General features: G+C 41.7%; 1 protein-coding gene across 1 annotated transcript; it reads left to right on the top strand.

Moving 5' to 3' along the window:
- The first annotated feature begins 1,632 nt into the window (after positions 1 to 1,632).
- Positions 1,633 to 13,839, top strand: nt5c1b (5'-nucleotidase, cytosolic IB). The gene is made up of 6 exons (XM_003215457.4): positions 1,633 to 1,837; positions 3,954 to 4,121; positions 9,301 to 9,430; positions 10,819 to 10,941; positions 11,276 to 11,460; positions 13,210 to 13,839. Exons 1-6 carry the CDS (start codon positions 1,694 to 1,696, stop codon positions 13,570 to 13,572), a joined length of 1,113 nt encoding a protein of 370 aa, XP_003215505.1. The 5' UTR covers positions 1,633 to 1,693; the 3' UTR covers positions 13,573 to 13,839.
- The last annotated feature ends 3,489 nt before the right edge of the window (positions 13,840 to 17,328 follow it).

The following is a 17,328-nucleotide window of genomic DNA, read 5'->3' as shown; positions in this document are numbered from 1 at the left end:
GGTCCAACTCACCTGTCCGAACGTATTTCCCCCTATGAACCACCTTGAAGTTTAAGATCTGGGGAGGGCCAGCTCTCGGTCCCACCTGCTTCGCAAGCGCGATTGGTGGGGATGAGAGACAGGGCCTTCTCAGCGGTGGCTCTTTGGCTGTGGGACTCCCTTCCCAGCAACATCCGGCAGGCTCCATCCCTTCTGGGCTTTAGAAAGAAGCTAGAGACCTGGCTATGCACACAAGCGTTTAACGAATACATTTTTCATGGCTTTGACATGGCCTCGTTTGTGGATTATGTGCAAGGTTTTTGGACGAATGGATTTATGCACTTTATATGTTTTAAGTTTTGTGTGTCGTTTCATGTGTTTTAATGCCTAATTGTTATAATTGCTCTGTGTTTTTACAATATTGTTGTTTTATTGGCATTGAATCTTTGTCAGATCTGTAAGCCGCCTTGAGTCCGCTCGAGTGAGAAAGGCAGGATAGAAATGACGTAAATAAATAAATGGGTTTATGATGTTTTTTAATTGGATTTGTATAAATTTGTATGTTATGTAATGTTGGTTTCTTCTAACTAGTCCCATCCAGAAAAGCTGGATAAAAATTAATAATAATAATAATAATAAGAAGAAGAAGAAGAAGAAGAAGACCTGGCTATGGCTCACGAATGGGACCCTAAAGAAGGAAACAGAAGGCCCGATCCTTGCAGCCCAGGAGCAAGCTATCAGAACAAAGGCAATTAAGGCCAAGATTGAAAAATCAGCTGATGACCCAAAATGCAGACTCTGCAAGGAAACCAACAAAACCATTGATCATCTCCTCAGCTGCTGTAAGAAAATTGTACAGACAGACTACAAACAGAGGCACAACTATGTGGCCCAAATGATTCATTGGAACTTATGCCTCAAGTACCACCTCCCAGCAGCAAAGAACTGGTGGGATCACAAACCTGCAAAAGTATTGGAAAATGAGCACGCAAAGATACTGTGGGACTTCTGAATCCAGATTGACAGAGTTCTGGAACACAACACACCAGATATCACAGTTGTGGAAAAGAAAAAGGTTTGGATCATTGATGTTGCCATCCCAGGTGACAGTCGCATTGACGAAAAACAACAGGAAAAACTCGGCCGCTATCAGGACCTCAAGATTGAACTTCAAAGACTCTGGCAGAAACCAGTGCAGGTGGTCCCGGTGGTGATCGGCACATTGGGTGACATACTAAAAGATCTCAGCCGGCATTTGGAAACAATAGACATTGACAAAATTACAATCTGCCAACTGCAAAAGGCCACCCTGGTGGGATCTGAGCGCATCATCCGAAAATACATCACACAGTCCTAGACACTTGGGAAGTGTTCGACTTGTGATTTTGTGATATGAAATCCAGCATATCTATCTTGTTTGCTGTGTCATAATAAAATAATAATAATAATAATAATAATAATAATAATAATAATAATAATAATAATAATAATAACAGCACTGATCCATGGGCGAGTGGTGCCAATCTGCGTCCACTGTGCGCTGTGTGAGAGTGTGCACCCAAGGAGAGGCGCGCTTGATTCAACTGGATCCAGAGAGAGAGAGAGAGAGAGAGAGAGAGAGAGAGCGGGAGCGGGAGCGGGCGGGGCCGGGTGATGCTGCCTCTTCCTTCTTTACTTCCTTCCTCGGCGGACAAAGAGCCACCTCCCCGGCAGCATGAGCGGCTCCAGCCCGGACCAAGAGCAGCCCGAGAAGGAGATGGAGCTCTCCGCCGAGGAGGAAACGGCGGGCGCCGAGTTGGACTGGGAAGCGGCCAAGGCTGCCTACGAGAGCCTCACCAGCACCAAGAGACCCCGGCCAGTGAGTCTCCTCTCCTGCCCTCCCGCCGGGCTCCCTCCTCCAGGACCATTTCCTTCCCCGCTATGGCCGCCGCTCCCTTCTCTTGGCGCCGCCTCCTCTTCTTCCTCCTTTCGCGCCTCCCTCACAGCCCTCCTTCCCATCCCCGGAGCCCCTCCTGGCCGCGGTCAGGCTTCCTCATCCAGTGTTCCCAGGACCCGTTCGTAGCATCACCGTGAGCCTAGGGTTTGGTGCCAGGACCCTCTTGGATGCTCAGATCCCATGACACACGCACAGCAGTGGAGTGAAAAGGGTGGCCCTTGTAGAAAATCATTTGTTTTGATTCTTAAAAACGAGGCTCTGGAAGGTCTAGCCTCACCCTGGATCTTCCACAGATATATGAACCCCACTTGCCTAGTTTCCAACAGACCTCATACCTCTGAGGATGCCTGCTATAGATGTGGGCGAAACGTCAGGAGAGAATGCTTCTCGAACATGGCCATATTGCCCGGAAAACTCACAGCAACCCAGTGATTCTGGACATGAAAGCCTTCGACAACACAAATCAAGGTTTGGTTTGACTCTTGAAAAGAACATTTTCAAACCCTAGGTTGTTGAATCCGTGGGTGCAGAGTCATAGAGTTGGAAAAGACCTCATGAGAGTCCAATGGCCTGCCATGCAGAAAAAGCACAATCAAAGCACCCCCGGCAAGTGGCTTATACTCCGAGGCAAAGAGTTCCACTGTTGAACGACTCTTACAATCAGGAATGTCTTCCTAATGTTCTCCTTTCCTGCAGTTTGAACCTATTGCTCCAGGGCAGCAGAAAACAACCTGTGGAAATCCACAGAACCTGGGGATATAGAGGGCCAGTTGTATTGGCTTAATTCTGTTGCTTGACTTAAGTAGAGTAGAGATCCCCACCAAATCAATGGGACATATCTATGCTTTGATTTAGGGTGCATCTATGTCGGGCATGGGCAAACTTTGGCCCCCCAGGTGTTTTGGACTTCAACTCCCACAATTCCTAACAGCTGGTATGTTGTAAAATTAATGCACTTTGACACCATAGCTCAAGGTTATTGAAGCATAGGAGTTGTAGTTTTACAAGGACTTTAGTCTCATCAAACTACAACACTCTTGACTCCATAGCATTGAGCCATGGCAGTTAAAGTGGCATCAAATTACATTCATTTCACAGTTTACATGCACCACTGTGTCCTTAAATTGGAGTTGACCAATAAGATTAATAATAAAATAATAATACACTTTATTTATAGACTGTCCTATCTCCCCAAAGGGACTCAGGACGGTTTCCAACAATATGGCAACCATTCAATGCCAAAATAAAACCATACAGTTTTCGTCAGGACAAGGCACATTAGACAATATAAACAACCTAACTGTAACTTAATAAAACAAAGATGACAAATAAACGGAAGACTAATAAAATAAAAATAAGAAAGAAAAATAACATTAAAAATCATAAAATACAGAAACCCAGATAAAACACACTAAAAATAAAATATAAAACCGAATACATTGGAGCTCCATCAGGTGAGGTTCAGGAATCCAATGGCCAGGAGTACTAAAATGGACTTAATCAACTATAAAAGGACTGGGTGAGGGGTAGTGCAAACAGCGTATCACAGGCCGGGGAAGTGGATGAAGTCCAGAACAGAGTACTATCTGGCGACCTAGGGACTGGGCCTAAGGACTAATCCTGGAACATCCAGGAACAAGTTTCCACCTAATGTTTTTATATTATGTAGTCGGCCCACCATATCCATGGGTGATGCATCCATAGATTCAACCAACCACAGCTTGGAAGTATTCAGGGGGTGGGATCCAAAAGACAAAGTTTGATTTTCCTAAGCACTATTTTGCTGATGAGCAGACATATGCTGCTGTAGCCTCCTGCCATTTCACAGATCCTCAAGATCTCTCTGATACTCCTTTGAGTTGTTCACCATTTTATAGAAGGGACACGTGTCTGGCTACACCATTGTGTACAATGGGATTTGAGCATCCACAGATTTTGATATCAACAAAGAGCAGATACTGAAGGCCCACTGTATATTATAGCTATATTATATTGCATTATTATCATTATTATGTCTCTCATTTTCCCCCTCTGGCAGCCCAAACCCCAAAATGCCATCACTGTCGCTGTGTCCTCCCGGGCTCTCTTTGATATGGTGGAAGAAAGGAAAATCTATGAAGAACAAGGCCTGGAAAAGTACGTGGAGTACCAGCAGGCAAACGAAAATGTCACTCTGAAGCCCGGGCCAGCTTTTTCCTTCGTAAAGGTAACATCGTTTCTTTGTACGAAGTTCTGTCTCGTGGGCTTTTAAATTATGTTATTACCCATGAGCCATTAATAACCTCTCCCGGCCTCGCCCTCTCTGCCTGAAGCAGTTGGTGAATAATTCAGCTGCTTGTTACATAATCGTACGGTCTGATGTGCACAAATGCACAGCCTTCGCTCAGGGCATTAAAGATGCATCCATGTTTTTTTGTGAAGTGAGGGGAAATTGGAAAGAGAACAGGCATCACTAGAGAGGACAAATGAGATATTTTTGCCAGGTTGGGTTAAATGAAGACACCATTGCAGATGAGATATTTTGGCCAGGTTGGGCTAAATGAACACATCATTGCAGATTTACAGGCTTTAGCCTTCTCTTCCAAAGAGTGCCAGTGCCTCATCAAACTACGAATCCCAAGATTTAAAGGGGTGCCAAACTGCATGAATTTCATAGTGTAGATGCACATTTAGAAAGCAGGTTTGGAACAAAAAATGGTTAGCTGTTTAATTTGTTCTGATGAGGTTATCTGTCGCTATTCAGTCTATGTAAAAGCTGTGTAACTCTCAGGTTTAAAGTAGCTGAATGCTGGAAGAGTAAGAAGTAAAAAGTAGTTGCTTCAACTGTGGAATTTACTGTCTCAAATGTAGTGTAAACTGCCTACTTGTGTCTTTCTGAAGTGGATTAGATAAATTAATTGGGGATTGGGTAGCTTCCATGACTACTATCTAGGATGGCCATTGGTCACCTCAGCTGTAAGACAAAGTATGCCTTTATATATACGTTGCTGGACAATGTGGGACCAAAGATGCTGTTGCATTCATGTCCTACCTTTGAGCTTCCCATAGGCCATTGGCTGGCTGCTATGGGAGTATAAGGATGGGATAGGTAGTAGGCCCTTGTCCTGATCCAGCAAGGTCTGTGAGGTCCCTTCTACACTGCACAGTGTGTTTGTGCCTTCAAATCACCTGTTGACTTACAATGACCCCCTGAATTTCTTAGGGTTTTCTTAGGCCCCTTTCACACAGCTCTATAAAATCCACATTATCTGCTTTGAACTGGTTTATATGGCAAGTGTGGACTCAGATAATCCAGTTCAAAGCAGATAATGTGGATTATCTGCCTTGATATTCTGGACTATATGGCTGTGTGGAAGGGCCCTTAGACAAGGAATAAACAGAGATGGCTTGTCATTCTCTTCTTAATATAGTCTACAACACCTGATGTTCCTCGGCAGTCCTTATCCAAGTACTAAACAAGGCTGACTTGGTAGTTTCTAAGATCAGATGTAGTCCATAAGCATCTTAGCAATATTAACAATTTTAAATACCTTTCCTTTTGATTCAGCCTGTTGGACATGAAACATAAATTTGAACACACAGAATCCTTCAACTATATTTTTAGGGCTGCAATTTCATAATAATAATGCTATGCATGTGGAACAGGGGCACTCCAAGAGTCGCCATCTAGATGCTGTTGAACCGTAATTTATTATATTCTCTACCACTACAACACCACTACTGAAATAAAGGAATCATCCATGATTACCATTCTCTAAAGCACATTGTAGATACTTCATTAACCCAATCCATTTATAGCTGGTTTTACATCTATAAGAATTTGAAATATTTTCCATTGCTCATTTCTCTTATTGAGGGCATTGGGCTGGGCAGAAAGGTAGCAAATAATGTTTTAAGCATGAAGGATTGCACACAAACAAGTTTAGAAGCCAGATCTTTTTTTAATCTCTCAAGATCTCTCCAAGGGAGCATAGTGTATAGTGATGTTTTCCAAATAAGGCCTCCCACACAAACCCTTGTTATGACCTTTCTACCACTATTCTGTTTTTCCCCCCTTCTGGTATACTGCACACACTTGTGAAAGAACAGGGCATAAGTTATACCACAAGTTATTCTGTGGTCAGGCACATCTTACTTTTTTCACCCCCATCAGCTGCCTGGAAATTTTTGTCTACTTCATAAGAAATGATGCTAAAGAATTATTGCCCTGGCCACTTTACATTGCTGGGTTCTTCCAGAGCTTTAGCAGAATAATCCTCAAGAGCTGTCAGAAATCCCTCCAGATCCATCATACTCCTTAATCTGTCCTCCACCTTTCCAGAGATAGATAAACAAATTAAACATTAATGAAAAGCGTGTGTATGTGTTTGTTTCTTTTTAAATGTACACACAATTTTGGGGAATATTTTTTTAACAGAAAATGGATGATCACACATGAATGGCAGGGCGATTTGACTCCAATGGGCCAGGGATTAAAAGGGTCCATGAGCCATCAACTAGTTAGTACCTAACGAAGAAGTGAAATCCTCTAATCCATGGGCTGGCCATTTGTATCCCCCATATATTGCTGGATCTTAATTTCCATCATGCCTCACCACTTTCTATGTCAAGTAAAGTTGTTGGTCATTAGTATCTAGCAACAGGAGCCTCCGGTGGCGCAATGGGTTAAATCCTTGTGCCGGCAGGACTGCTGACCGAAAAGTCAGTGGTTCGAATCTGAGGAGCGGGGTGAGCTCCTGTCTGTCAGCTCCAGCTTCCCATGAGCTGACATGAGAGAAGCCTCCCACAGGATGGTAAAACATCCGGGTGTCCCCTGAGCAACATCCTTGCAGACAGCCAATTCTCTTTCACCAGAAGCAACTTGCTCCTGACACGGAAAAAAAATCTAGCAACATTTCGCAAGCCACACATTTCTCATCCCTGCCTTACTTCCTTTTTTTGCAACTCGGTTTCTGCTTGGCAACATCTTTGAATTTCTCCTAAACTTGAGGAGTATAAACTATAAGTGCCAATGCTGCCTCTTCTCTCATCCCTACTGTGCATAACATCTACTATTATAAAGCATGCAATGTGATTTCACTTGCTGATAATTAATTGGAGTTGGTTGGGAAATGTGCAAATGCCTTGCTGTCCTGTTTTTTGGTGCTAGATCAGATGTAAGAAATATTGAGGAGAAGGAGAAAAGCAGAAGTAAAGGTGCTACTTTTAGTGGCTGGCCATGCAGTCTCTACTATGGTCCCTTCCACACAGCTATATAACCCAGAATATCAAGGCAGAAAATCTGACAATATCTGCTTTGAACTGGGTTTTCTGAGTACACACTGCCATATATTCCAGTTCAAAGCAGATATTGTGGGGTTTTATTCAGCTGTGTGGAAGGGGCCTATGTCTCATTCTGGTCAAAACTTCCACATTTATTTACCATGTGGCAGTAGACACTGTGATAAAGGTGACAGTTTCAACGTGGCTTTGCAGGTAGGCTAATGGAACCTACAGTTCTCTAGAAAAGGGCTGCTATTAATTGTAAGAAGACTTGTTTTGTATGTAGATTGTCTATGCCATATGTGGAGTGAGTATTCTACCTTTAAAACACTTCTAGTGGTTGGTCACATGGATTGTAAAAAATACCCCCTTCCCAAGTTCACAAATGGTTTTGAACAAAAGATATGTTAAACATTGCCTGAGTTGTAAGCTATAGTGATGTCAAACTGGATTAATTCTATAGTGTAGATCCACCCTTAGTCTAAAGCAGCTTCCTATCTTCATAGTGCTTTATGAAAGAAATACAAACAGTTTTTAAAATTCACTGGTATATATGCACATTTTCTGTTTTGTTCATGTACAACAGTGGTTACTGTATGCTACTCAGATGGATTTAACTCATTAAGGAAATAATGGATGCCCTAATTTAAAAGCCCTTAAAATGCTAATGTGCCACTATGAAATAGTCAAATTTATAATCTACTAGCTTGGGGACCCGGCGATGCCTGGGTCATTTGAGAATGGTATTATTTGTCTTTTAATGTTATGTTTTCTGTTTGGAGTGGGTGAACTACAATTCCCAGAATCATGGCTGAATCCTCCCCAAACCCTGCCAGTATTATAAGTTGGCCATTTTGGGCGTGTGTACCAGGTGTGCTGCAGTACTCTCTGGATGGGGGTGAACTACTGCAACTTCCAGATTCCCGGGGCAATTGCCCTGAAATATCTATCAGTATCCACAGCAGGTAATAGTCAGTCTGTGTGCCAAGTTTGGTCTAGATTAGTCATTGGCTGGATTCAGTGGTCTTTGGATGAAGGTGAACTACAACTCCCAAAATCAAGGCCCCTTCCCACAAATACCTGCAGTATGTTCAGTAGGTCATGTTTATCTGGCTGCAGGTGAACTATAACTTCCTTTTCCCCAGACTTGTCCAATATGTTGTATTGGTTATGGGGGCTCTGTGTGCCAAGTGTGATGCTCATTCATTGCAGGTGAACCATAAATCCCAGTACCTACTACTCCTCAACTTCCAGTCCACTTCCCCTCAAAACCCACCAGTAGTCAAATCTGGGCATATTGAGTCTGCATGGCAAGTTTGGCCGAGAGCCATCATTATTTGGGTTAATAGGATTCTGGGTGTAGGTGAACTACAACTCCTCTATATTCCTCAGTAGGAGTGACAGTGCTCTGACTTGATGCACGGTGAACTACAACTTCCACCATGTGGAGTCAATCCCTAAACTCCTCCAGTAAGTTTAGTTGGAGCTCAGTTCTGCTCTGTTTGTTATGCAGAGAGATTGGAAAGGAAAGGGCAGTGGGCGGGGCCATGCAAATTCCACAGCAATGGAGAACCCTGGGATGCCTGCCTGTGGTGGAAGAAAAAGCAAAATCTAGGATGAAATGGTCCCCAAACGAAAGCATTCCTTGGGTGGTGGGCTGTAGTGTCTGGGAAGGACATTGGCAGGGGCTGGCCTGCATGATCATGGCACTCGCTGTGACCGCAATGTCAGTGGAAAAGAGTGACTTGCTAGATTGACCCTGAGAACTATAGCCTGTTTAGGGAGGCCGGGGGCTGTCTGTGTGAGCAGACATCAGTGCCACATACACACATACGGGTTTTCGCTTTTATTATGGATTTAGATCTGTAGCCATAGGTGCTGTAATTGGCTGTGAAACTAGCATTCCGTAATTCTTTAGAAGGTTTGTTCCTTGTTACAACACGCCCTACCAAACCCTGGTGAGAGGTCAAGAAGCTGCAATCAATACAACCTGTTATGCAAGTCAGGTTAGCAAATGCATTTTTCTTTTGCTCTGCGTCCCACATGTCCTTACGAGATCTCCTGATAAAAGCAGATAATTGAACTAATGCATGCATTGCAACTCATACCTTTACTTCCCACAGGCCCTGGAGCAAGTTAATGCCCGGCTTCGTGAGCTGTATCCAGATGACGAAGAGCTGTTTGATATTGTGCTCATGACTAATAACCATGCCCAAGTCGGGGTGAGATTGATCAACAGTATTAACCATTATGGTGAGTTGGATTTACATGTTTCTCTTGCATTTTACTTTGCTGCAACTGCTGCTATATCTTTCTGTCTTTCTATTCATCGGACAAAGTAAGAAGTATTAGATATAACCTTTTAAAGCCCTATATGGTATGTCTCCAGGTTGTTGTTATTAAGAATATTAATGTTCTCCCATCTTTAAAAACATGTAACGTTGTGTATATGCCACACTTCCTTCAGTGTGAAAAACAATGGAAGGATATAATCTGTTTGCATCAGTCTTGTTTTGTGTAGTGGAAAAACTTAGTTTAGTCTTTAATTCAAAAGAAGGCATATATATATTGAAATTCGGCTTCAGAAATCACTTACCATTGGTTTTTTTTGTTACCGTTAATGGGAGTTGCAGTCCAACAAAAAGCGGAGAGCCAGACACATTGTCTTCATATATTTTTGTGGATTGTAATATATCCATTGCTTTACAGTGAAAGTTTACACTGCTGTACTCAAAACAGTACAGTATTCACTTGCAACTTATATAGTGCTGAGATAAGCAAAATAGCTGAAGCCTGTAGGGTATCACTGGTTGATGTTTATGAATCATTAGGTGTTATGACTGAATGACAAATTGCACTTCACCCCGTTTCCCATCTTTTGCCTTCCTCCTGTTATAATTTGGCTTTTGATTTTAGCTACCATGTTCTCTTTCTTGGCCCTAACATCGCTCATGCTCCTTGTCTTGAAAAATGACTGGATTGAGTACTTTTAAGAAACTGCATAAAATGGAGACTACAAAAGAATGCTTTAAAAAGTCGTAGATGATGAGCGAAAGGACAGGAAAGAACTGAGAGCCATCAGTCTAAATGCTATGCTTTGAAGTGCCATGCTGCAGAGTAGACTCCTCAGGCTTGGGGCACCTGACCTCTCCAAATGACTTCAAACACCACAAAGGTCCATTAATCAGAAGGAGGTTTCTCAATGTGATATTTCCAGTGATGGTCTTGTCATTAGTTTAGGTCAGTATTTTTTGATGGATTAATTCAGCAACCAGGAGAGTGTCGTCACATCACATCTGGTTGTCAAAATGGCAGCTTCAATAGAATGACTGCACCCTTTTGAGCAGTGGTTCTCAACTTGTGGTCCCCAGGTGTTTTGACCTACAACTCCGAGAAATCCCAGCCAGTTTACAACTGTTAGGATTTCTGGGAGCTGAAGGCCAAAACATCTAGGGACCCACAGGTTGAGAATCATCACTGCTTTAGAGGGAGGCAAAAGGACCGCTGTTATCCTGTGGGCACCAGAGCATATCAACGCTTACTCTACGCTTTCTGAATTGGAACACAACTACCACCTTAACTACCTCAATAAGTACTTGTCTGTGCATTAGTTAAATCTAGTATTTTTTTTTCAATACCAGGCCTGTTAATTGAACGGTTCTGTATGACTGGGGGAAAGAGTCCTGTTGGGTACTTGAAAGCATACCTTACCAATTTGTACCTGTCTGCTGACTCTGAAAAGGTTCAAGAAGCCATTGAAGCAGGTTTGAATTGAGTCTTTTCCTTTCTTGGATAATAGAGTGTAAACCAAAACATTAATGAATTGTGTATGTCTTCTATAAGATATTGTAGCTGAACTGATAAGCATATTTGGATTGTTTACCTCATATGACTTTGATTCATTACTGAAATGTAGCAATAAAATGTAACCTTCTGGAATTACTTGTTCTTTTTGTGCTTTTAGTGATTTAACATACAGTTAGGTAGAAAACTATTTATCTACAATTAAATCAGTATGTTTATTATTTAATAAACACTGATGACTAATCTTGTATGATTACAATACAAGATTAATAATTTCTGTGTTGATTTTGGCAGGAATTGCTTCTGCGACTTTATTCACAGGAAATAAAAAGGTTCCTTTTGATGATAAGCAACTTCGAGTGGCTTTTGATGGGGATGCTGTTCTGTTTTCTGATGAGTCTGAAATAATTGTGAAAGAACATGGACTGGATAGATTTTTTGAGCATGAACAGCTGAATGAGAATAAACCTCTTGCACAGGTATGATAGCCACCATCTTGCTGTCCTTCCACACAGCCATATAACCCAGAATATCAAGGGAGATAATCCACAATATCTGTTTTGAACTGGGTTATCTGAGTCCACACTGCCATATAATCCAGTTTAATGTGGATTTTATGCAGCGGTGTGGAAGGGACCTTAGTTCTCATAATGAAAGGTGCCATTCTGAATGGCACTGTAATTTTGGTGAATTATTGAATGCTTTCTGTTTGTAAACATCCAATGACTTCTCCTGAAGGACAGTAATTGCCATTTGATTGCCATGAATGTGTTTTAAACATCTAATCATGTCTCCTGGTGGATAGTAACAACACTTAGACAATCATTTTCAGTCTTCAAAGAAGCGCTTTTAGATTTTGCTAATGTTTATTATAAATTTACTTGTCTTATATTTTGAACTTCATTTTATTTACCACAAACTCTGTACATAGGAGTTGGTAAAGTACTGTTCCCTTAAAGATGTAATTTACCTCTCTTATCTGGCCTTTTTCTGTTCCCCCATCAAAAAAAGTTGAGTTACATCTCCTGAGTGGATAAATGGAAGCCTCCAGTAGCTGCGGTTGCAGGAGTTTCATGCATTATATAACGCATAAAAATGCCCCCCTCCCCCCCCCCAAAAAAAAAGGTTGGCATACACTTAATTTTGGCTTGTTTTTCAATTTGGAAAGTCACAGGAAAAGAATTTGGGTTTCAGGGTCATTACATTTGCCTCATTCCTGCTCTAATTGAATCTAGAGGTGGTTGAGTGTTCAGACAGAGGACCATTATTTTCTCTTCCTTTTACTAAAACAGGGAGTTCTGTGTAAAGATCCTTTTATTTGCATAGATTTGCCCCCCTCCATTGAGGTTATCCATCTGATTCTTGTTTGTCAGTGATATCCATGTGTCCTTTCAGGGATAGTCATGTTGGCCATAGAGCGTGAGACAAAACAAAATCCAAAATACCTCATAGTGATACCTTTATTAGTCCAACCAAAAGGTAAAAAATACAATATACAGTAGAGTCTCACTTATCCAAGCTAAACGGGCCAGCAGAAGCTTGGATAAGCGAATATCTTGGATAATAAGGAGGGATTAAGGAAAAGCCTATTAAACATCAAAATAGGTTATGATTTTACAAATTAAGCACCAAAACATCATGTTTTACAACAAATTTGACAGAAAAAGCATTTCAATACGCAGTAATGTTATGTTGTAATTACTGTATTTACGAATTTAGCACCAAAATATCATGATATATTGAAAACATTGACTACAAAAATGCATTGGATAATCCAGAAACTTGGATAAGCGAGGCTTGGATAAGTGAGACTCTACTGTATGTGTATACATTGCAACTCTTAGCAATACAGTGAATTAGGCGTTAGACTAATGAAGTTTTGCCTCCTCCTTTGAACATCAAAGGATGGATCCTGTGCTCTTTAATCATGTATTTTATCCATTATGCATTTGTGTAAGTGTGGAAACTCACTTCATAGCACCTACATAGGTAATGAGCAAGTAAGGAAATTAATTTGTAGGAAGCTGGAGAAAGCTTTCAGTATTCCTCATAGTGAGCTGCACAAACCAAAGTTGTGACTTGACCTAAGACAACTTCTTATGCAACTTTTTCTCCAATTATGTTTCCCACACTCTTTTGCTGTTAAGACTTTTTCATGCTTGCAATTTGTTTGAATCATGAGTCTCCTTTTCCAAAAAATAATGTGTTTCTGATACTTTTCTCCATAGGGTCCTTTGAAAGGTTTCTTGGAGGATCTTGGAAGGCTCCAAAAGAAGTTCTATGTGAAGAACGAGAGGCTGGATTCACCAATCAGGACGTACCTGGTGACGGCCCGGAGTGCTGCCAGTTCAGGCGCCCGAGTGCTGAAGACTCTCCGCAGCTGGGGAGTGCAGATCGATGAGGCCCTCTTCCTCGCAGGAGCACCCAAGGGACCAGTCTTGGCCAAAATCAGACCTCACATTTTCTTTGATGACCAGATGTTTCACATAGAGGGTGCCCGGCAGCTGGGCACAATTGCTGCTCATGTGCCATATGGCATTGGGCAGAAGTACCACAAATCCAAACTGAAAGACAGTCCCACCACCAATTAGTTCCTTCTCTTTTAGCATTGAATCTGTTGATCAAAAAATAAATTTCCATATGTGGACTTCTTTCAAATATATATTTAAACTTGGCGCCTTCAGGTTTGTACTGTTATTTTTAGATATTTTATACTATAGACACATTTTTGGAGTGGGGTTTTGTAATGTTGCTGAATTATTGGATACATTCTGCATTCCCCTGTGCATACCCAGTAGAGCTTTAGTACCAAATCAATAAAGTACAAGCCAGAATAAAATCAATAATGTTTCCATTAATTAGTCTGGTGTATAGATTGCACTCCTTTCATGCTTTTAATGCTGGATATATTCTCAGTGCATTATTTAGAACTCAATCAGTGTGCATTAAGGACCTCTCCTTGAAATACTGTATATTGTCATGTATAAGTAGACTCTATGCATAAGCTGAGAGCGAATTTGAGGGCCAAAATTATGGATTTTGATATGACCTCTGGATAATTTTGAGAGTAATTCCACAGAGTGGGAAACATCAGAATTGCCTTGGGACCTGCCAAACCTGTCCGCCGCTGCTGCCATCCCCCCTCTTCCAAGCATTTAAAAATTCTTTTGCCACTCTTCCCTTTAATAAAAGGTAAGATACAGTATTAGCTATTATAAAAAAGGAACCATAGTCTTCTCAGACTAAGTCCCAATTCACTCATTTTTCCTACACTCCTTTGAGAAAAAGCATCAAAGAGTCACAATTACTGTTCTGATTTTCCTGACCAGGCAGGAGGCCAGAAGTTGAACTTTATTAAGAACGCAAGGAGACCATTCTCACGCATGGAATCTACCACAACTACAGCAATAAGTGAACAGCTACAAATTTTAATCAAAACTGTTTTGAAAACCTCAAGTGTGAAGGAGGTTACAATGTGCTGCCACCTCTCAGAAAGGCTCCATATACTTTCCTTTTGCACAGTCCCATGGGGAAGAAATCTGAAGGATTCTGACACTGGTCTGTTAAGCAAACAAATTACCCTCCATTCTTTCCAAGGGTCATTTTCTTCTCTTCCAATCCCAGCTCTTCTGTTGGGCTTCAGAAAGTTTGCTTCCTACCCCTCCCTGTCATCTTCCCAAAGAAAACACAGATTAGCCTGCCTAACGAAAGAACAATGTGAACCTTCCAGTTGAAATAATTACTTTTCTTGAGGCAGCAGAAACTTCCTGTTTTCTATAACATGACAGAGAGAAAGGTATCCATCCTATTATTATTATGTTACGTTTATTTGTACCATGCTTTTTCTCTCCACAAGGAGACTCAAAGCAATTAATCCTAATGAATTCCACCAACTTCATTCATTAAAGCAGGATTTTTAACTTCAGCTTTAGTGGGGAAACAAGCAAGTTAGGGAAAATAAAACAAATTTAACAAGTTATTAATGTGTATGCATCAGTTATAGACTTTTCCCTCCATTCCACTAAACCATATTCATTTTTCAACAGATTACAGTGTCCCCTCACTTTTCGTGGGGGTTAGGTTCCAGGCCTGCCCGCGAAAAGTGGAAAACCGCGATATAGCGGCACTATATTTATTTCAGGAAATATAGCCTCCCTCCCTCCCTCTTTTCCTCTTTAAACGTACTGTTCTGTCGTCCTTGTTCCTGGGGCAATGAGGTGCAGGCAGGGCCCACTAGCCCTGCCTGCAGGCGGCTGAGGAGGAAGCATGGGCCAGGTCACGTGCCTCAAACTGGGCCCTTTTGGGCCTGCAAGGGGAGGGTGGGCCGGATGGAAAAATCCGCGATACAGCGAATCCGCAGAACCTGAACCGCATATTAGCGAGGGAACACTGTATTTAAAAATCTAGTTACATATACATAAAGCTTTATAGATAAGAACTTGTCCACCCGGGAGTTATTATCATGCCAACACTTATACAACAATTGCTACCAGTGGTAAAATGATGAAAATATACAACTTTGTATTTATGTAAGACAATTACCTTCCATTTACAACTGAATATTCTGCTGTTTGATTTACTCCTCACCCCACAGACATAAAAACAAAACCGATGGAAGTGGATAAAACCAAGTGCTCTACAGACATTGACAACCACAAGGACAAGGCAAAAAATATAAATACAAAAAAGGAGGTGAAACAAAGAACCACAAGTACTCAGCCAAGACAGCCTATCAACTACAAATGAGGCCTAAAGAAATTATTAGCACTAATCCCACCCTCAAAACCCACTGCAGCGGGTAGGAGGAAAAGTAAAAAAGTACATAAATGCTAAGACACAGCGCCACTAGACAAGGCAAAGTTGACAGCTCCAGACCAAAAAATCCAGGGTACCAAAAGCTCAACGTGGCAACACAAACCCACCAGATTAACCAAGAAATCAACAGGCGGGAAGAGAAGGAAAATATGTCCCCGGAAAAGGCAGAGACATTTGATGGATGCATCCTACCAGACAAAACAGCAAAACTGTAAACAAATGATCAATGGCAAAGGACATCTTATTGAAAACTGGAATTTGGTCCTTGACCCAAAAAAGCTGGTGTTTATCAAAGTTCCCAAACCAGGAAAGCTGGTCAGTTTGGAAGATCACAAAACCCATGTGCTTGGACTTTTGGAAAAGGTCTTACTGGGGCGGGCGGGCTGTTTCTTTCTGAGATAGATATGGTTGAATATTTAGATAATGATCAAATGCATGTTGATGTTATAATCTCCCTTGTTGACCCTAATATAGCTAAATTTGTTGTAAAAGATCTTTTTCTAAAACAAGGCACGGTTATTACAAGATTTTTTAAGCAGGTTCTTACCCAAAAGGTCCCTGTGACGGCGCGAGTGGCGCCATCTATATGTCAAACTATAAGTTTCAAGATTTGAATTGCTGTATCATGCCTGATTTTGCCCTTACCCTGTAAATGTAGTTGGATTGGTTATTTATATCTGTCAATCAATGTTGTTTGTACCTGTTATATTGCTCACTTAGCTAAACTATTTGGCTCCACCTCTTCCTGGAGTAGGACTGTGTTTCCTCCTTTTCATTCCACTCTATCGGATGGACGTGAAAGAGAGGCTTAGCTCTGAAAGCCCTTCAAAAGTTACCTCTCAGCACCAATTCTGAGGTTCTTACCCTTGGGACTCACACTTCATGTTCAGGGCCAACCTGAACAACGTTGAGGAGTCTCAAGCGCCTTCACATCAGTCCTTTGGCAACAGAGGAAGACTCTTGTCTTCAAATATAGGTCATTGGACTGAGGCTGAGTTTGCTCCGGCATTCACAGCCAAAGAAAGAGGGATCTGGACAAGCTTCATGGACTTAAACAATCAAAGACTGTAATGTATATTTTCTTTTACCCCCTTTGTGAAGAATAAACCCAGTTTTTGAGTTAACTACAGTGTTTTGGTCCTTGGGAGTTCCAGTTTCCCTAAAGGAGGGCAAGAAGCAATCCCCTGGGGAAAGATGCCTCTTTCACTAAGAGTTTACAGCCCCAGGCGCGACGGCACAGTGCTGAGAGGACCCTTCTTTTCCAGCAGTGCTGAGAGAAGCCTTCTTTTCCAGGAGTACTGAGAGAGGAGCCTTCTTTTCCAGAACTGCTGAAAGAAGCCTTCCAGAAGTGCTAAGAAGGGGAAAGAAGGAGTGGAAGGGCCTTGAATTTGCCAAGCCCATAGTCTCCTAAAGATAAAGAAGTCAAAAGAAGCCTGCCTTTGCCTTCAGAGGGAAGCCCAGCCTTCACAAAATTGAGACATTTGCAAGCTTTCCCGCTCTTTTTGCATCTCAAGCCACCAGCAAATTGCTAC

This window comes from Anolis carolinensis, chromosome 1 (assembly GCF_035594765.1).
Source record: "Anolis carolinensis isolate JA03-04 chromosome 1, rAnoCar3.1.pri, whole genome shotgun sequence".
Classification (NCBI taxonomy): Eukaryota; Metazoa; Chordata; class Lepidosauria; order Squamata; family Dactyloidae; genus Anolis; species Anolis carolinensis.
Note: the sequence above shows the minus strand (reverse complement) of the source record. Positions and strands in the feature narration are given on the sequence as shown.